The sequence below is a fragment of the Lutjanus erythropterus genome, chromosome 3 (genome assembly GCF_056507025.1).
Source record: "Lutjanus erythropterus isolate fLutEry1 chromosome 3, fLutEry1.hap2, whole genome shotgun sequence".
Taxonomy (NCBI): Eukaryota; Metazoa; Chordata; class Actinopteri; order Lutjaniformes; family Lutjanidae; genus Lutjanus; species Lutjanus erythropterus.
Window position 1 is genome coordinate 15,632,759 of NC_139319.1, and position 21,859 is coordinate 15,654,617.

Consider the following 21,859-nt stretch of genomic DNA (forward strand, 5'->3'; position numbering starts at 1 on the left):
ATAATTGGCCTTTTTCCATCATGCCATGAGTAACTATGGTCTGACTCCATGCTGTGCACAGCACGAGAGGTTACACAATAAAGTTAGTTATCTTGCTGAGGAACCCGCCACCCTTGCAGCACACTGTGGCGTCTGCTTCTTGTTCCATTACTCCATACATTACTTCATAATTTTAAACTGATACACTGCCAGAAAAGATCAGTTTCCTGTTATGGATAAAAACACTCCTTTGAACATATATAAAAGCACATTAGAACATTATGGAGATCAAGAATATAACTGCAGTTAAAGTCCAGTGGTGTTATTACTGTGTGAGAACAAGGACGGGTTAAATTAAGGTCAGAAGGAGGTGATGTTTCACCAGTGTCTGAGTGTGCACCCGTAATTAGATCAAAGAGCACCTTCCCTCAGGCTCGACCAGTGTTTGTCAAGGCAGATCATTACTCAACTGGCCTGTTGTCCCTGGCAACCCTTTCTCATACATATCACACAAATACAAACACATCCATACATGCACACACACATACCTTAAGAGGATTTCTTAATGCCCACCTCAGTGCAATGAATAGTCACAAAAAGATGCAATCAGAGGTTTTGATGAACTTGGTGGTGGGAGCAGAGTTTGATTTGTAATCACCATATGCACCTGAACGTTCAAGGACGCATTCACATGCAAAAATATACAATCATACCCTCCGCCACACACATACACACGGAAACAATCACACCGCTGTTATTGACCGATTGACGCAACAAGCTTTGTTATCAGTTTACCTGTCAAACAGATGCGCTGGAATCCGGTCACATTCCCACGTCCTCCTCTCCTCTCAGTATCTCTAACCCTACTTTCTGTGTAAATAGAAGATGATCTGCTCTGCAAACTGATAATTTAAACCACAACTAAATTTAGAAGACAATTATATAATATTTATTAAATGTCTTATCTGTATAATACAGCTCATGAGCACCCAGCAGGCTCCAAACCATGACTACCATATACAATGTTTGTTTATTAACAGGCATGTGTACCGTATCTCCAGCTTGGTCGCTTAAGCACCTCTTCTATAATCCTCTTTAAATGTTGTCTTTCTCCACGGTGCCTCTCCATTTAGCCGATTCTGTCAGGCAGCCTCATACTGGTGCTAGCTCGATGTTTTTAATGATTCAGTTAGTGCTGCAAACTTGCGAGTGCAGCAGCAGTGGCGGCGGCGGATGGTGGGTGGCTTAGTTTGCTTCACCACTCTATGATAATCTTGGATGTTTCTTCCTTCTGTTTGTTCGCTTTGATGTCTACAGTCATGTTCTAATCTAGCTCTGCGAGCACAGAGGTGGCTGGTTTTTCTTCGTTCCTCTAGTGAAGATGCTGTGACTCTTCGTGTGTGTGTGTGTGTGTAAAGATAATTAATGCATGTGTAGTAAAGTGTCAGTGTGTGGGTGTCGATTAAACCCCATTCATTAAGAGCTGTCTGCTTTCTCATTAATGGGAAAATCATGTCCCCCTTCTTTTCCTGTTAATAAACAAGTGCTGTGATTGTGTATCAAGATCATATAGGTGGCAGGTTGACATCCGCCGTCACTGTTTTTAATTGTTCTGTACATTAAGGATCAGAATTAATGACCGTATTTGTTGGATGGAGCTGGTTTTTTTTTTTTTAGAAGGACCTGCTTGTGCTGTGAGAGAAGGGTTTGCTTTTCAGTCCTCTCACGCAGTTTTTATTGACCTCACACACAAAGCCCTCTGTGATTAAATTGAGCAGGCACTATAACGCACCATGAAATAAAGGTGCCCACATGACAGGTCTTTGCTCTTGAGGAAATGTATTCTGTTATCCCAGCCATCTGTCCAAGTCAGTTTTAACACATGGTCCTACTTGATTTTTGTCCGTCATTTCTTTTTTCAGTATTTGCATCACGCATTATTCAAAATAAATGACTAAACTGTACCAGCTACTGTATGTCTTTATACTAAAACTGAATCATTATTATATAGATTTTTTGTTTCTAATTCTTAGTAATGATATCCCCCTCTTACTTTCTTCCTTCACTTCTTCAATGTTTTACAGGATGCTGTTTTCTCTCTATGCATTCTTACAACATTTGTTTTATTCCTCTGTTGTATTCTGTTTTTATCTATCTATTTATTATCTCAGCTATCTAGCTTGCCTTGTTTGGAAAACAGCTACATTATCTGCTGCGTTATTCCAAATACTAACTTTTTAGTTACTTTTGATGGAACAGTTTTTAGCCTAATAAGCAGGATTTGTCAGTTGCTGTTTGTAAACCCCAGGGTTGGGTACTGAGCAAGGTACTTTTAATAGTACACACCAAATTTCATTGGTACTACCAAGTACCAATTCACATTACAGAAAGGAAGAGAGAGAGAGAGGGGGGGGGGGGGGGGGGGGTGTTAGAGTAAACAACAGCAGCTCGTTCAAGTCACAGAGTAGAGCGAGTGAGGGAGGGCAATAGCAGGCTGAAAGTGGTGGCAAGTGTGGTTAACTTGTCAAAACTCAACACAGACAACACTCACCAACATTTCTGTAATGTTAAATGCAAAGCTGGGAAGGGCAACACATCTAACCAAGAAGAAACAGTTCATCTAAAGGCTTAAGAGTTCACATTTTCATAGCCTGAAAGTTTACATTCCCTCTGCAGCAGCTGCAGCTATTGTTAGCACATCCGCAGCTAGTGTCTAAACAGCGTAACCTAACCCTCCATCGACAACAAAACTTTTAAGTGAGGCTTTGACAACTTCATCAGCACTTTCAGCTGATTTATTAGATAATTGGACATGTTGTTGTTGGAATTAATTGGCTGTCTTTCGCTGCCTTGGTTGGCTTTGCATTTTACTAGCATTAGCCTACACTCAGCCACTGGTTGTTGCTGAGGGTTAACTCCTTACCAACTTGATATTTAGTACGCGACAACTGTGAGATTATTTAGTTTGTCAGAAACATCAGAGTGAAGCCAATATTCATAAACTGCAGAGGGAAATATTACAATATGTGAGCGTAGTGGTGGTGACAACAACACATGTATAACAGGATGAATATTACTTGTTTCATCTGCAACATAAACAAGAGTGTTGCCCTGGTGACAGACTGACAGGCTGCAGGTCGTAGGGACCATTTGAGAGGAGAGAAATTTGAAATCTGATTGGTGCTCTTTGGCTTGATAGCTCAGCTGGTTGGCCTCATGTACTGAAGCTGTGAGTCCTCTGCAGCGGCCACCTATGTCAAAGAACCTTTGACAAAAGGTATTGAACGAAGTATTCCATCAGTATTGGTGTCAGTTTTAGGAGGACTGGTATTGGTACTGGTACTGTAATTTTTTAACGATACCCAGCACAACCCTTTACCTTTAAAATATCGGCATTTCAAATATCATCAAAAATCAAACATCTTGCATCCCTAGTATAGAGTATGTGAAATTATAAGAGTATGTATACAAGTATGTATAGTTTTAGATTAAACCATTTATGTTGCCCAGTTTGAGTGACCAGCACAGTATCCATGCATGAAACAGGGTAAGTTATTTAAACCAAACAAAAAGGAGATACGTTCTTACATACAAGCTGTTTTTGGTGCACTTTCTTTCAATTGTCTGCTGTTAGATGCAACTAAAGGACCTGATTGACTGTTCTTACATGCATATAGTTAATCAACCTACCCTTACTTCTTATCATGCCTTTCCTCAATCACACTCTTTACTCTTCCCCACACAATAGCACTCTGATTAAGGAGGTGATACAATACAATATCTCTCTATCCACCATCCCACTGCCTTATCACCCTCCAAGCAGATATGTTTCCTTATTATTTTATCAATTACCTAGTATTTACACTGATACCATCCATTCTGACCTCCACTCCATACTTCCTGAAGTAAAACCAGAAGAATAAAACAGATCTCTCAGGAGACAGTAATGCAGTTTGACACAGTGATGCACAAATGGCAGTGGCTGAGAGGTAGACTCAGAGCTTATAGATTATTGTGAGTGGTTGCAATCTCTTGAACAGAATTGTAACAATCTAGTGCCACGTTTAATTTCCTATATGTAGCAGAAAATGTGAGAACATACCGCTTGATTGGTTAAAGTGGCCTTTTTACGGTATAAGGGGCCACTTCAACAGAAATGAGCATGCTGAAAACAATATGTTTGATTGAAATTGGGGAGAAATGTGGGGTGGCCCCACTCAGATCTTAATAGCTGGGATATCTACCTCAGTGCTGTTGTCCTGATATCATTATCTTGTTCATCCCTAGACTTCCATCAGCATGAATCAATGAAAGAGCTTTTTTTTTTTTTTTTTTTTTTATCTCAGTAGTTAGTTTTTCCCCTTTTAAGAAGTTACACTAGATTTTTCTTTGTTTTCATTTCTAAATGGGGTTTTGAGGCACTCTCATTTACAAAGATGCTAATCTCATCTCTGGGAATACTGCACATACCTTTTGAATAAACATGTGTGTTCATCATTGCTCTCTCTTTAAATCCCTGTATAATTAAGAATGGTTTCAAGCACTATTTATATGCCAAAAGTAAAAATAATACTTCCTTCAAATAACCACTAATCACATGCATGCCTGTGCTGCTGCTACTGTACGCTTCCTTTGCTCGTGCTAGTCTGAAATTGCCTTACTGTGTGAAGAAGCCTTCTGTCTGTCTTCCTGTGCCATAAGCATAACTTACTTACAACCACCTGCAGAGTGTGTTGACAGAGTTGCCCAGCGTGTGGCGCCTCTCCGCCTTGAGGTTGTTTCCAGCTGCAAGTTTGTTTAGAACTAAAAAGAGGTGAGAGATGAGGAAAACTTCTCATGTATTATCTACCATTTGTTTTACAGCCAGTTCAGTTGTTTTTAACCTGCTGCAAAGCTACATCCATTTGTAAGTATCATGAGCTGATGTCATACTGCACTGGGGTGAGCCAGTTCACTAAATTATAATTAACAAAAACATGTTTTGTCAGTTACCTCTCATGTTATCAACCCATGTAGATAATTTTGGTTTAATTTCCCCGAGTGTTATTTCCCTCCCTGCGATTTCTGCCTCTCTCCCAATACATTTGAGGTACATACAATTTCTTTGTGGGCTCATGGTTATCCAATCAAAACTGGATTTTATTACTATTTTGGAGTTTAAAATCTTGAAAACACACACACACACACACACTGCAATTAAATGTGGATATACTGCCACAGGTGCCTATTGTGTGACGACAACAAACTTGTATTAGACCTTTTATTTAACAAAATCATTCACACATTAAGCAATATCATTTATCTGGGCCTTTCAAGACGTCTCAGACTGCGGCTAATATGTTCTGATTCATATTATATTTTATATTTTGCAGGCTATAGGTTATGTATTCATTGGAACTGTGAACAGCATGGCTAGACACCACAAGAGATGCATGAGAAAACACGTTTGTTTGTTTGGGATTTTTTTCATTTGTCCGTTTATGTGTGTAATTGGCTGGACACATTAAAATATGGTGAGTTTGATCATACACATGACCTTCACTCACTCTGTCTCTTTCTCTCTGGCAACATTTCTATCGCTGCAGTGTTTTGAAATACTTCAAAGTAATCTAAAAATAACTTGCCTACCTGGAGGAAACGAGGAAATAGTCTGGAGGGGCTTTCAGCGGTTAATGCTTTGTTGTAGTAGTTGAACTGCAACAAAGATATAATGCATTCAAGCAATTATGCCTGGTCTTAACAATAAGTTGAATGAGCATTTTTACATGCGTGCTTTCATTTGAAGGCAGATACAGAATACAAAATGTATGAGGTGTAATCACTGAAAATTGGATTGACTATCATGAAAGCAATGCATATGACCATGAATTTGTTATCCTGAATGCTATATTGCACCTCCTTCAACTTCTAATTTCTATAATATCGCTGTAATTTACTTTTCAATGGATGCTGGAGGGCTTGTTTCTGAATGATATCTGTCCATCTGATGTTGCCTTTTACATGCAAATGATGTGAACCAGTGAAAGAAGCTGTACTTCCCAGTAGGATATCGGCCCCTCACCCATATACACGCAAACACATACACACATTGCACACTTTCATGCATAGCCCTTATTATTTCCTAAAGACAGAGGCAGAGATGACTTTGGCCTCAGGCTGCAGGCATAGCTAAATGAAAGACAGGCAACCGATCACCCCAGTGACACCAGTAAAGACTGTGTTATAAGTAATGGTAGAAGAATGGAAGAATGGAAGAAGAATTTGATAGGGCAGAGTGGATAAGTGGGCACCAGCTACTAGCCTGAGGTTCAGAAATGTGTTTATCTGGCTCAGCACAGGGTGCTCCGGGATGTCTGTGTGTGTGTGTGTGTGTGTGTGTGTGTGTGTGTGTGTGTGTGTGTGTGTGTGTGTGTGTGTGTGTGTACACACGTGTGTCTGATTCAGTATGTGCAGCTTGTGTCTGTGTTTTACCAGGACTGTTGATCAGTTTTTAAACCCTATCTAGAAACTTGAGATAATTTGAAAGCAGTTTGTGAAGAATGGATATGAACCAACACTAGATGCAGCATTACAGTAATACACAATAGGTATTCACCCTTAAATTAGATTGTTTTGTGCAGGTGTGAAAGTAGACTTAATCATATTACCTAGGAGATGTTCACAGGAAATGACTGCCCGCCATAAATCCACAGGACTTTATATCAGACGGTGAGCTGCTGTAAACATTCATGTTAACCAGAAGTAACTAATTTTTTTTTTTTGGAAAGGCAGCGGGGTTTCCTTCAGCTTGGATTGAAGACTCACAGGACTGTGCAGAGCACAAACGCACTGGAACAATTTAGAAGCAATTTATAAGAAAATGGACAGTTGTTAACGTTGATCTGAGGTGATCGAGACGAGTTGTACTCAGAGTACAGGACCAAGCTAACCTGCTTTCTGCTCTGGTTTCATGTCTAATATCTATGTTTTAATCACAGAAGTTAAGCAGAAATGGAAAGCGAGCCAAGATTTTTGGACATTGATAATCTGTTTAATGTCCATTAAAACCACAAAGGTCCTCATAGATCTGTGTTTACCTGCAGGGTGCAGGACCTGAGAGAGCTGGGCGAGCTCTCTCCTCACTGGGACAACTTAAGAAAAGAGGTCATGACACGATATGGAGGAATCATCAGCTCCTACCAGGAAACTTTGGCTGAACTGGACAAGATTACTGGTAAGACTGAACCTGCTGCTGAATTCTTCATTCATAACTCCATCCTATGGCTGAGCAATATGGCTTATAAATAAAATCTCTATATTTAGGCTATTCTGTGATATGCAATATACAGTATATCTCAATATACACTGTTCCAGTAGGACAAGGTGATGTAGACAATATTAAATATCACAATATTTTTAGCCAAATACCTTGAGATCAATATTGCAATAATATTATAAGGATGACTTTTGGTGTTTTCACAAAATTTTAACAGAATGGGATTATTGATAAATAATCATCAGTAATGAGGATATAATGATTAAGTGGGTAAAGGCAAATAACAGCTAGAGCAGACTGATAAGTTCAGAAAAAAATCCTCACTTTACTGTTATACAGCCATTAAAACTAGGAAAAGACACTTATGTCATGCCCAAATTGATATATTGCCCAGCCTGACTGCGTCCACATATGCATTCATGCACATGTTCACAAAGGTGCACTCAAAGTCATATAATCACACTTTGAAATTGTTCAGAGAGGTTTGGAGTGTCCTTGGTTTCATAGTCCTTGTTCAGATTTGATTGTCTGGATTTTTTTGATCCAGTATATTTAAATTATTTTGTTCTCTTCTTATCATGGTTTGTCCTTGGTTGTTAAGAAAACCTTTTTTAATCTCTCCAAAGGATTGAAAGTCAACATACTGTTCAGCTGTAAAAAAAAGTAGTAGCAGCAGCCTGGGTAAAGTTTTCAGATCAATCAATCAACTCAAAAAGATTTCTGTCTGAAAATTCAGTTATGGTCGTGGTGAAAGCAGTCTCTTAAGGTAAATTGTGTCCCTTAAGCAAAGAAAAATCCTGTGAGGATTTAAATGGATGGTTTGGATTTTTGAAGAAGGGTTGTATGAGGTACTTATCCATAGTCAGTGCATTACCTACAGAACATGGCGGTCAGCAGGCCGCAAGTTTGGAGAAGCAGAGAAGAGTACTGGTGTAGAAAGCTAAGCAACTGTGGACAGGCTCAGCAGCAAAACATATTTTAGCCACTTAAAAAAGGCACACCAAAAGGACTTGCCATCAGACAGTCTTTTCTACCACAAAACTGCTGTAATATAAGCCAAATGTCACTCTCTCTCACATAACCAGACTCCTTTGGCAAGAACAGTAATTTTCTCTCACACATCACAGGAGTTGCTCATCAATTTGGGCACAAATCCTGGGGGATCGGAGGGAACATGTCCATCCAAACTTCTGAAAAAACATGAAGTTGTCTTCCTCAATAAATTATTTAGAAATAAATTATGTAATTGAAAATCTATCTAATAGAAGCCAACTCCACTTTTGAAATAATTCCCACATAAACACAACACTTAAAAACTTAGCTAAAATAGACCTATTTGCTACCTCCTGCAGTAGGAGATAAGTCCAGGGTAGAATTTCATTACTGCCCCTACCTAAAGAGACCTGCACCATTGCATCCTTTTGGTGAATCCAAACTAACCCTTTAAAAACCACTGAAGGCACATTAACAGCAGAGACAAACTGTTCAAGGCAGCAATAGACCAGAAACTCCTGCGCCTGCGAGGTAAAATTACTGTTATTGCCCAATGAGCCTGGTGGCTTTACAGAAAGTGATACAATGGCTTGTATAAGGAAATTTCCCATTGATAAAAGAGGTCTGAAGGCAAGGCAGAGTAGTGAAAATATGGCAAAAATATGTTTTGCTGCTGACCCTGTCCACAGCAGTACGTTGCTTAGCTTCCTACACTGGTGCTCCTGCTGCTTTTCCAAACTTGGGCCTTCCATCAACTAAAGGTAATTAAATGACTATGGATAAGTACCTCATGCAACTACACTACAAAACTACACACTACAAAACTATCCTTTCAAAGGAGTTAGGTGAATCTATAATATGTCCTGACCTGTCTTTGTGTTCCTTCTTTTATAACCTCATCATAGCCCAAAACACTGTGGCAGCCCCCTAACCTGTTAGGTTAAATCCAAAAAGAGAAGATGACTTTAGGTTGGATTCTGGTTGATTTGTGTCAATGGTAAGTTAAGCGCGAGGTTGTTTCATTTCTCTACTTGGTGTCAAAGTGTTTCCATAGCAACACAGGTTTCATCGGGGGCAATTGAAATGTGTGTGCCCATGTGCTCTTCTGCGCTTTGTTCAAGTAAACGTTCTCAGTACACATAAAGGCTGATAGAAATCTCTGCCATGTGCTAACAAAAAACATGAGTCTTGCATCTCATTTACACATATTCAGTGTTCTACTTGGTATGCAGATATTTTCTGCACACTTTTTGCAAATGTTTTACATAATAACATTAATCCACTCAGTTAGCTCTGATGTGAACACAGAAAGTAATTAGACTGCTTCTCATTTGCCTCTGACATTGAACAAGGAACATGTGATTAAATCACAGAATGCCAATAACGACGTGGTATTTAGAAATATTAAGGTTATGTATTTATTGTCTTTAGTTTCATCACTCAAAGGCAGGTTTTAAACACATTCTACATTCCAAAACATACATGAACGCAAACCATAATAAACATGCAGTAGGTGTTGTCCTTATACATGCACAAGCCCTCAAAGACACAGACTCATTTTTTGACAAAACAACAGCTGTCAGGTGTTTGTAATACTGTACCATAATTATCTGCTTCTGTCCTCAACTGAACTTATTAAATTATTACTAATGAAAATCTTAACAGGAACAACAAAACAGACATTACAAAGCTTGTGGACAGATCGATCACTCTGGATTTGTTTCTTTCCCTCTCCGCAATCTCTGCCTATGCATATTTTAGCTTGTGGTGAACATAGGGACATTATGTCTACTGATTAATTTTACTCTGATTTACTCCCATCCCCATAATGAGATATTTGTCTCTGCTGCTTTTTGCTTTGCCCAGCTGATAAGAGACGATGGTTGCTAAGCCTCTGCACTGCCTGTCTGAGCTCTGAGGGAGGGAGTTAAGGGCGCGGGAAACGGATAATGTGGTCTTTGTCATTATGGTTTCTGACAAGTCCCTTGTGTGGCCCAGATGCTGCAATACATGGCAGAGCCCCCACCCAGCTCACCAATCTTATCTAGTCCTGCATATATTTAACAGGGTGATAGACGTTGCTAAACAAGTTGGGTGGGCAATCTGCTGCAGATTAATTATTGATAAGTAATGTTATTAAAAAAGGTGGAGAGTTGTGACAAAAAGAGACAGAGTGAGGAGGTGCTTTGAGAGTGAAGACCAGTTGGTGAGCAAAGACAAGGAAAAGATAATTACTAAAACCAAATAGATGGTGACAAATAAAAGCATTGAGTGACATCCATCACAAGTTAAAGGTGCAATGTATGAGAAATGGCCAGAATTTTAGTTAAAAGGGCCAGTGTGTAAGATTTAGTGTCATCTACTGGTGAGCTTGCAGTTTCCAAACCCCTTACATCAACCCACTTTCCAAACATATAAACTCAACATGCAAAAGGCCATATCTAGACTCAATCTAGAATTTGGCTTCTCTGTACTGGGCTACTGTAGAAACATGGTGGTACAACACGTTCACTTCCACAGAAGAGAACCTATGCCCTCTGTAGACATAAACAGCTGATTCTTTTACGTTTAGGTGATTATACACTAATGAAAACCAGCGTGAGGAATAACACATTCAAATTACTTGTTACTTTTTTACCAGAAACTACAGGGGAAGCAGACATAGCAGGCAAATGGAGCCTACACTGATCTATGATCTAAAGTCACCTGACCTTACAGTGGCACAAGACAGTTCAGGCTATGTGAGCTTGTGTTCATCATATAATTATTTATTACCTGCTGTAACACATCATATCCAGTTTCCTGGATCTTCTTCTACTGAATCTAACCGTGTAAACCACAATAATAAAAGTTAAATCCCTAATTTTGTTTCAGCTAGAGACAACATGTGTGAGGGTCATGTTAATGTTGGCAAAACTTTGCAAAATTCTGCTGGTTACATCCGGCAGTTGTGGTGACATTGCATTAGGTGCTTCACCATCTGTTGCTCGGCAAGGATGTCTACTGAGTGCACTCTCCTATTGAATCATGTTTTCAATATAGTTGGTTTCGCAGGTTTCACATAGCTCTGAGGCTTGCTGTCTTTAAATGGGATTATTTATGTCTTCATATTAATTAGAGGCTGACGGTGAGTCAGAGGGGTTTTCATGTGCAAAAGAAGAATCTGTGGACTGTGTTCATTTCATGGGTCAGCTGGAGGTTTTTTTTTGTTATTCAATTTAGTTTTGTAAGAACAAAAATAAAAACAAAGAGCAGTAGACACTGCAGGTAGCAGAACAAGAAGAGGAGGAAGAGAAGCAGTCCTCTGGGAGACTGAGGCAGAGTCCCCATGTTCAGGTTCAGCACCCTCACTGATTCCATTTTATCCATTTTTAATGATGAGCTGACCTCAGCAAACACTCTAGATGCTCTAATAACTGTATTCCATTCATAAATTAATCATCCCTGCTTTCATTGTTTACCAGCCGGAGAATTAAAGGCACAGACGTAATCCTTTTAGCGTGGTGTTTGTTGGACCTCCAATACTGCCAGCACTTCTCTGCACAAAACTGTCAGTCACTCTTAAACTCCACTTATGGGATAACTCCAGCTTTAGGCCCAGAGCTATGTATTGTAGATTAAGGCTCATATCTTGCTGGGTCTCTTTAATATCTGTATTAGAACAGTAGTCTCTGCAGTCTTTTGCCTCCAGGTAAAGCTGTTCAGCTGTGGTATGCACAGATATTTTGCAGGTTAATGCAGTTACATTAAACATAACATAATAATAAAGAGAAACCCTTAAAAATAATCCAAAATGTTAAAATGCATAAATTGGATAGAAGTAAAAAACTACTGTACTGTCAGACATGACTCACTTGATCAACTCGCTGCTCACACAGCATGTGTTCAGTATCCCCCTCTATGTCCACAACATATCTCACTGTGGATTGATTAAAAAAGCCTGCTGTGCTCTGAGCACCACAGGACCATGATGATGAAACCCTTAACATCAAATCAAGAAATACATTGATCTGACAGACCTCACTTAAAAGCCACTGTTTTTATGGTGCTGGTTGCTGTAGTTTGTGATGATGTTTTTTTTTTCTTTTCCGTTTGTCCTCAGGCACCCACGCAGAAATTTCTGAAAGCATATTGGTCGCTGATTTTCTGAAAGATTCAAAGGGCTACAACAAAGTGGCTAAGAGCAGAGAAATGACAGGAAAAATTAAAAGAAGAGATAGTGGACAGATGTTGGTCAGTACTGCTGGCATCCGGCCCTTCTGTCACATAGCCAGCCCACCTGGGCAAACAGATGGAGATCTGATATGACTAATTCATCTAACCTACAACGGTCACTAGCTCGATTAGCCTGGTCCCCAGAGCTCAACAGCTAACAGTAAGAGCCAACTGAGCACAGATGACAGTCTACCAATTGACTTCAGTGTTAGCCTTTGGAAACAGCTCTTCCTACCACAGGAATGTGTGGATGTTCATTTTGAATACTAGTTTGATTCTAACTGGGTGAAGAAATTTGCATGTGCAGTGTAGAGGTTTTTATTTGCCTCTCTACCAGTGTGGCACTATAGATGGCAATGTTGGGTAGGTAAAATACTGAATGTATTTTATAATTCTGTAGAGGCATTCATGTTCCTCAGAGGATGAAGCCAACTGACTTTGACTCTTTGTCCCACTATGACACTGACATTGGATACTGAACATCAGATGTATTAATAGCACAAAAGTATACTTAGGCTTGTCACAATTATTAAATAATCGCCTGATTGAATTGACCTCAATCGTTTTGCATAATAGTTAGAACTGTTTTTATTGATCTGGATGGAACTAACAAAAATGTCATTTCCATCACTATTTCCACCTTGTTTTCCACTGTTTGAGATTTGACTGGTACGTTTTTGAACCGTCTTGTTGCACCCCCTTCCTCTGCAATGTTTTAATTTAACTGAGTGTAGAATTAGCACAAACCAACTGTTTATCTCAAAGTGCTAAACTTCAGTAGTGGATCGAAATGCATATTATGTGATTTTTTTCACTGATTGTCCCTAAATTTGTTTACTATGTGGTTGTGGGTGTGGATAGATACGGCCTTTTGGTCATAGAACATAGTTTATTTTTATTTTTGGTACTTAGCATTGTCAGTAATTTCTTCATATATCTCAGTAATAGGCTTTGCACTGACTTTGTCCTGTGCACTTGTTCACAAAGACTAAAGGGCAAACAGAGATGTGTGAGGCTTTACTATAATATTGGCGTAAAGTGAACAGAAAAAGATAAGTAAAATTATCTCAATTATTTGTATGACAATTCATTGTCGACTAAAAAGGCATGACCATGACAGCCACAGGTATACTCAGTACTGTGTGAATTATTGAATGTCTTAATGTTTTAGTGGTGGTTGCTAAGTGCATTTAGAGTCAAATTAACTGCAAAATGGGCGCCACACAAATGTGCCCTGCTGTTTTCATTGAGTTTGCAGCCAAAACCTGTGCGTATTCATTTGGTTTGCTAAGGCAGCGGCTCGTTATAAAAGGCAGACGGCTGCTGTCCTCTGCCTGGTACTGGAAATCCAGACACACATATTGTATATTCAGTGGTTAGAAATGGCATCTGTTTACATTTACACTTTGATAAGTAGCAGCAAATCTGTTAGCACCTTGGGAAGATGACATGATTGATTTTCAGTGCTTTAAAATAATAAGCCACATCACTGTCAAAAGTGTTATCCATTTCTGAGGTAACACATTTCAGCTTGAGTGGGTCAGCAGTCTCAGCGTTATAGGAAGGTGCAGTGGATTTGTTTTCGTGTTTGGCCGACCTGCCAAATAGTGTGAAAATCTGTGGCAGGTAACAGGTTTTCTCACCTAGATTCTGTATGAAAATAAACCTTCTGTTGCACCGAGGCTATGATTGGTATACTGGTCTGGAACAAGACGGAGAAGGGTGTTTATACAGCTTAGTTTAGTTCTTCTCAGCACAAAGAAAAGTTATGACACATGCCAGATAAAAGACCTGGAAAGTGTAGATACTCACTGTCTTTCATGTTATTAAGCTAACATACATTATGAGCTACTGTACAGGGAACACACACTGATTCACCTTACCATACTATACCACATTAAATATGTTAGTTCTCTTAAGAGCCATAATGTTTAAAAGTACTAGCAGAATTTCAGTCCTTTGGCCTTTTGTTGCTGTAACAATAGTCTTTGACAATTAATGCGTATCAGTCAGTAACTTAGAGAATCATTTACTCGCCTTAATGCTGATTGAAGGTCGAGTTTAGTTTTTTGGTCCACAAAAGTTTCACAGGAAAATAGTGTTGCATAATTTCCCAAACAATTGAAGTGCATTGTGAGAAGTTTTCAAGCAGGAAAGAAAACAGAAAAAAAGCAAACATAAAATGCCTTCATAGTGCATATCTGGTGCAGTCCAAGTCTTCTAAAACCCCAGCATGCCATTCACTTGCATGTGCAACCATCACATCATGCAGTATCAGTATAGAGGCATTTTATGTTTTTGTTTTGTTTTGTTTTTTTAGTTGTTTTACATTTGAAAATGGCCATCATTCACTTCAGCTGTTTGGGAGATTCTACAACTCTGTTTACCTGTGAAACTGCAGTGCTCCAGTGTTTTGTGGACTGAAAAACTAAACCCAGCCTTCAATCAGCATGAGGATGAGTTGATAATGACTGAATTTTCATTTTTGGGTGAACTATCCCTTTAAGTATTTAATCAAATCCCTGCCTTATATTCATTTTCCTGTCATCTTATTAATAAGTGTTATTTCCACAATTTCAGTCATGCATATATAATAAATATCTCTTAATTTACGTGACCATTAATGGTGAAGTCGGGATGCCCCTGTAGCTCAGTTGGTAGAGCGTTCATTCCATGTACTGAGGCTTAGTCCTCTGCAGCGACTGCTGGTTTGACTCCCACCTGCAGCCCACTCGCTGTGTGTCATCCCCTCTCTCTCCCTTTCCTGTCATATCTTCAGCTGTCCCTATCAAATAAAGGCAATAATACCCCCCAAAATAATCTTTATTAAAAAACACATTAACGGTAAAAAATAATATATTTGTTTTTCTTTTCTAATGCTCCTCATGATAGTTTTTATTTTTTCTTGGTAAGTCTTTCTGAGCGAGAAGAAAAATTGCTTCCTCTAGTTGAGAGAATGTAGTGATATGTTTCCCACATCAGCAAAAGCACTTCTGAAATAAAAAAAAAAAAGAAAAACTGGGTGGATATTATGATAAGGCAGACAACAGAGGACCATTGCCAACAAAAGACTTTATCAGCAGACAATTCAAGGAAAAGACGTCACACCAATGGCAGCAATGGTGTGTGTCAAGTGATCTCTGTGATCACAGCACAGCCAACTACATATCACAAAAGATCATGTCTGAGCAAAGAAAAGACCATTGTGATGTTCTAAAAGACATTGAAAAACAACATTAAATGGAGAGTTAGGATTTTTTGAAGTAGGTTTGTATGAGGTACTTACCCACAGTCAGTTCAAACAGGAAGTCACCATTGTATGAACCAAACATCACGCTCTCTGAAGCCATCAGACTCCACCTGCAAAAACAGGCACTTTTCCTGGTAGAGCACAGGAGCTGCTTGTCTACCGCTGCCTTGATCTGTTTGTTTGTTTGTTTGTGTTATTGTGTGAATCCAAACTAACCTTTTAAAACACCAAAGTCACACGATAGCACAAACTAACCGATCGAGGCAGCAGTGGACCAGCAACTGCTGTATTCTGTATAAAATTACTGATTTCTTCAGTGGAGTCTGGTTGGTTTGGAGAAAATGTCAATTTGTTTATATAACAGCAGTCAAAAAAGCTGTCTGACAGCAAGATATATCAATGAAAATATTCTAACTACATTTGAATTGATACAGATTTTTTTAAGTGACTAAAATACATTTTGCTGCTGACCCTGGCCACAGCAGTACATTGCTTCTAAAAAGATAAACTGCAGCATCTTCATACTTATGTTGTGTGGACTGCCATCTGTAAGTGCTTCATACAACCCCAATTGAACCTCACAACCCCACCAATTTACAGCTGTTATTACACAATCTGGATTAATGAATTGCATCAGCGTACAGATCATCGATGTCCTGCATGACCTCTACAGCAAAACACCTTGCTGCATACAAGCTGGAAAACATGTCACCTGCAGTAGAGCAGTTCTCACTGGTTTTGTAAATCAATCTAAATGTCTTAGGATAGGAAAACCAAAGTCATGTCCTGAAAGAGGATTTAATTAAAAGTTTCGATACCAAATTAGATTATGAAACTTTGTGATATGAGAATTTTTGGTCCTCTATACCCGTTTTGAATAGCGTCTTTTTTTAGTGGCACACCTCTTCTGGCAAACAGTACAGCCCTTCTAAATTGCCTCCGTCACATGATTGTTCTTGAAAGCTTAGCTTCATCTCAAAGACGCTCATCAACCCTATTTACATATTTGAGATTTGAGCAGCCAACATGGAGCATCAGATTGTGATTCTGAGCTTAACTGTAAGCCACAAACAAAGAGTATCGTTTGGCAGAAAATTTTAATTGGACGTTTTGTGCAAAGTAGCGGCTGCAAAGGGTATAAAATCCTGTTTTTTAAGGGATTACATTGCACATTAGAGGATCTTATAAGCAGTTGATTGAAAAAAATTGAGCTGCTCGTCAATCTCTAATTGATACATTGTCTGATTTGCATAGATTTGAGTGTAATGATCTTGCATGAGCATTTAAAAGTGGAATGGTTTAGAGGTTTAACATAATTTTAATCATAACCCAGTGTCAAATGAAGAATAATTATCACTTACTGTTTTAAATAGTGTTTGTGTAATCTGTGACATGTTATGTCACATTTGTGCTTTCTTTGGGAAAATTGGGGTTTTATTAATCTGAAACTTTGGTTGTGTCGTGTTGTTCTTTGTTTTTGGAGATTCCAAGAGCATACTTATTAAGTGACCGCTCACTGGAGACAAATGAAAATAATCATCAGATTTCACACATTCTTTGCCACCATTGTACTTTGACTATTGTGGTAATTAAGTCATTGAAAATGTCCGTACATTTACAATGTTTAATTGAATCTGCACTACGGCTACTTGTACAACCTCTAATTTAAATGGATTTTAATTTGGTACTATGATTTCCCTTTTGTCACTCAGTTGTTCATTAAATAGATCTCAAGTCATTCACTTGCACAAGGCTGTCCTTTCCATTGGAAAATCAGAGAGAACATTTGAACATCAATCCAGTTATTGACTAATGTTTGCTAATGTGTTTCTGTGTCCTTCTCTTCATAAGTACATAAACAGGGTAATAAAGAGAAAAGCCACATAAAGTGGTCATGATGGAAAGATCATAGATCATAAGGCCTTTCTCTAACACAAGTGGTTTTCATAGGAATGTGTTTGTCTTTGAAACCTCTACCAGCTCAATTAAGTTTTATGACAGTGTGACATGTAGTTGTTTTGTCTGCTTTTTTTCAGGTCGTTCCTTTAAGCCAAGCTGCTGCAAAGCCCAAAAATCTCTGGAGTTCGTCCCGATAAACTTGCACACCCAGAGGATGAGGGTGACGTGCCCCAGAAAAACAGGTATTGTACTTACCTTACCTTCGCTTGATATCAGAGAGAATTGTCTGATCGCCTGAACGTCTGTCTAAGTGAATCTAAGTCAACACACTGGTACTTTAATTGATTTCGAACAGCCTCTGCCATGATGTCCGTCGAGGCTGCTGAGCCTGGTTATGTTTTCTACTCACTCGGCTCCAATTCTGGTGCCCAATCTGGCACGTTACCAGACGCCACAAGTTGTATAATGTGAAAACAGATGTACAGGGTACAGAGTGAGAATGACAGACACCATTCATGCCATTACAAGTTAGTGTGGCATCAAAATGATTTTGACACTGTTATTTTAAGGTAGAGCAGTTACATAATGTTGCTTTGATATAAAAATATTGATTAAAGCCACATTAAACCACTTTATAAAACTGCTCAAAACTATCTTGGTTCAATAGCTGTGTAACCTGAAACTTCTGAACAGAAAAAGCTGGTATTGTGGAAAGGTGATTTTATATGACACACATTTCCATAAGCTGCTGTGGTTGTCACCTACTGTTGTCGCTCTATGCCTGACTTCTCCATCTGTCAGCGATACTCGGAGGACTCAGACAGGGTGGTTCTAGGTCATCACCCAGGCTGAAAGGTGAGAATTAACTTGGCCTGAGAAAGATAGACAAAACACTAATTAAGCCCTTTGCGTTTCTCCGGAGAGGAAGACTAGGCTGTCTCCTCCACCGCTGCTCTGTAGCTGGCAGAGCCTGTTATTGCCCTGGAACTGTCTCAGTGTATTAAGGCGACTAACTGCTGCCTCACTATCTGTGAGTGGGCTCCATTTCAACTATACACTTGATGATTGATAGAAACTTGAAGAGAGACAAACCTTGACATAAACTGTGGTTCTTTAAATGAAGAAATCAGGGAAGACCGATAAAATGAGTAGAATCAAGTCATCATGCAAACCTCCTACTGTCTCCCACTGTCAAGGCAGAAAAAGAGAAAAATTGAGCTAAAACAAGCCTTGGAGGAGTTTGTCAATTGATTGATAGACACCATGATAATTACCCTCTGTGGGCCCAATTCACACCTTGACTCAGTTCCAAGCAGTGGTGCTTTAGGTTATGTGTCTGTGTGTGTACACTCTACTATCAGTAAAACCTGGACTTGCACTCTCCTGCAGGATACACACAGCTCCCATCGGCTTCATGGTGTTAATTAAGAAATCTGGGTATTCTAAATTAATGGTGTGTGGTATTTAAAGGCAGGACTGGGGCAGAAATACATTAAGAGCAGATTTTTCCAAATACCTTTTTTTCTCAGAATACATTTTTGCTATATTTAAGCAGGAACAGACAGGCATCCAGATGGCATAGTGGTTGAGACGTGTTGCACCATTGTTGCATGTCATTTACTCTTCTCTCTGTCTGCCTGTGTTACCTGTCTGTATTTTAATCATTTATCCAATAAAGGCAAAAATATATGGGAAAAAAAATTTGAATTTTAACAGTGTAACTATTAGCTCATGGGTATTTTTGATTTGAGAAGTTGAAAACATGACAACACTTCAGAAGAGGAGCTAAGTATGCGCACAGCCAGGCAAAAATATTCAGATGCAATGCAAAAAATATCACTGCAGGGCACAAAGGAATAATGACCACAGTGTGGTCAAACACAGAGAAAGAAAATCTGAATCCTCTGGTGTTTGTGTTTTTGCCTTGCCTGCTTACCAGTAGGTGATAGTAATTTGAGTTGATTACTGGCTCCAAAAAAATTACTTGTTTTCTCTTAGTCTCTTTCTCTGTCTCCTAACCTTTTCTAAATGCAAGGTAATTGCTTGAATGACAGAGAGCACAACTACGAACAAACCCACAGCCCTTGCTTTTTTTCATGGACATGCTTTACCAAAAAACAATTCTTCTTCCCCCATTCTCCTCGAGCACACGACTTTTGCATGTCACCACCCTAATATGAAGACTTTGGATTATTTCTAAAATGCAGGTTTCTTCTCTCTTTCTTCTTTCTGTATTAGTTTCCTACCAGTTTTAGCAGCAAAATCTGTGAGACTGTCCTCAGTCAGTGTTTAGAAAGGTTGAAATGTTGCCTCAAAAAGAAAACTTTATTTTTTACATTTATTTTGAGCCTAACAGTATGCAGACCCTTCTCCTTTGTGCCCAACACAGGCACTCCCTTATTAAAATGGCACAACAGAGACTCAAGATCACCCAGATCCTATCCCCTCTGTGCAGACACCATGACCAATCAGCAGGAGTTTCAAGTGCAGTGGAAAGGACATGATTTCTCAATGGTCTCCTGCTTGAAAACACTGCATATTGACTTCTTCTAAAAAAAAAAAAAAAAAAAAAAAAAATACATAAATGAGGGAAGGCTAAACAACAGATACCTGTCATACAGTACAGTTCAATACCACCACAAACAACAGTCCTTAAAATGACTATACAGTTGACTCATCACCTCTCTAAAGCTGTATTCACGTGAGACTAGTATTATCTGGGTCCTGCAGTGATTTGTTATTATTGTGAAGGTCATCTGTGATCTTAAACCCATGTGAATCTACCATATCTGTAATTTGTAAAGTAAAAATTACACTGCAAATTGCCTACCATATTTTGCCAAACACGGAGGTCTTGTGATAATATTAGTCTGTGTGATTCGGCATTTGATCTGTGTGATTTGGGGTTGTAATTTTTTAATGTTTGTTTTCTGTTGTCAGACAGCTGAACACATTAACTATGATTGCGGCTCATTATATGTTAAATAGCGGTCGGTATCTGTGCTGTGATATCAGCTATATTGCGTTTAAAATTAGCAATGATGACAGAGAAGGTTAGGAGCAACAAAAGGTTGTCATAATAAAGTACAGGCCTAAAGCATCAGTTACTTGATCTAAATGTGCAGCAAATGTGTGTTTATACTTGTAACACATGCAGAAGAACTGTATAATTAATGAGGCTGCAGAAGAACAGACATCCAGCTGCTGAAACGTCACTAAATTCAAGTAAAATGCAGTCTTTGCTTATCCAGTGTGAATGTGTCACACAAAACACAGGCATGGGAGTATAATTTTTAAATCACATTCAGTCTCCTGGTAATTCTAGTCCCATGTGAATAGAGCTTTAAACACCAAAAACAGAACATTATAACCTTCGTGAAGGTTGGATTTATTGCAGGACTTCTCTGTTAGTTTGCCTTAGTTTTAAGTTAGGTGTACTTAATAAACTATGAAATTAGCATATATTTTCAACATCAAAAACCTGACTATGAAATTTGCTGGCCTTGTGGGAAAGCTGGCTCATGCAGCTGTAGAACTGACTTAACATTACATCAGTGGTTGTCTTGGCAAAAATTAACACACATCAGCTAACAAGATGGCAATTCAATCTGAATGTCAGGCTACTATCCGGTTTAATTCACTGTAATAACCATGTTTGATAGTGAATTACATTGCACATTTTGTTCGCTTTAAAAAGGAAAACACGTTGAATAAATGATTGCAATCAGTCAGGCCAAGGAAACACTGGAACCTGCTCCTTAATAGAGCCGAGTCTCAGTTTCCAACTGTAGTCAATTGCTCCATTGTTCTATTTGATTTTCTCAAGTGATGCATTTCATTGAGCTTGGCTATGCAATCCACTCAACAACGCTAAACCATTCATTTTCATTTTGTCTATTTATCATTCTGCAAGAAGAGGAAATCCGGGTGAAAAAAAAAGAGAACACTTTGAGCTCTAAACAGTATTCATTTGTTTTTCTGGGAATGGTTGTCTTCAGCTTCCAAAATGACAACTGCAAAATATTTCCAGCCTAAAAGCTCAGCTTGGCAAAGCTGAACTGAAAGCATTGTTCAGCACTCATTTGGGTCAAGTAAAAGGATGTTTTGTTATTGTTAAACAGGATTGTGGAATGGGTTAAGTGAATTATAACCACTCGTCTTGACTGCCACAACCGATTCCCTGTTTTAGAAAACGACTGTCCTCTCAGAACTCAAACAGCTTGTTCTGTTGTTGATTTATGAAGCCAAGGATGGGGTGAGAGGAAGAG

The 21,859-nt window shown here is 38.9% G+C and overlaps 1 protein-coding gene across 5 annotated transcripts in view; it reads left to right on the top strand.

Moving 5' to 3' along the window:
* inpp4b (inositol polyphosphate-4-phosphatase type II B) overlaps positions 1 to 21,859 on the top strand; it is a 195,220-nt gene that overhangs the window by 112,303 nt on the left and 61,058 nt on the right. For all 5 annotated transcript variants that reach the window (XM_084715166.1, XM_084715167.1, XM_084715168.1 and 2 more), the window contains 2 exons: positions 7,062 to 7,192; positions 17,729 to 17,833. In XM_084715166.1, the coding sequence (XP_084571292.1) occupies positions 7,062 to 7,192; positions 17,729 to 17,833 (236 nt within the window). The remainder of the gene's footprint in view (positions 1 to 7,061; positions 7,193 to 17,728; positions 17,834 to 21,859) is intronic.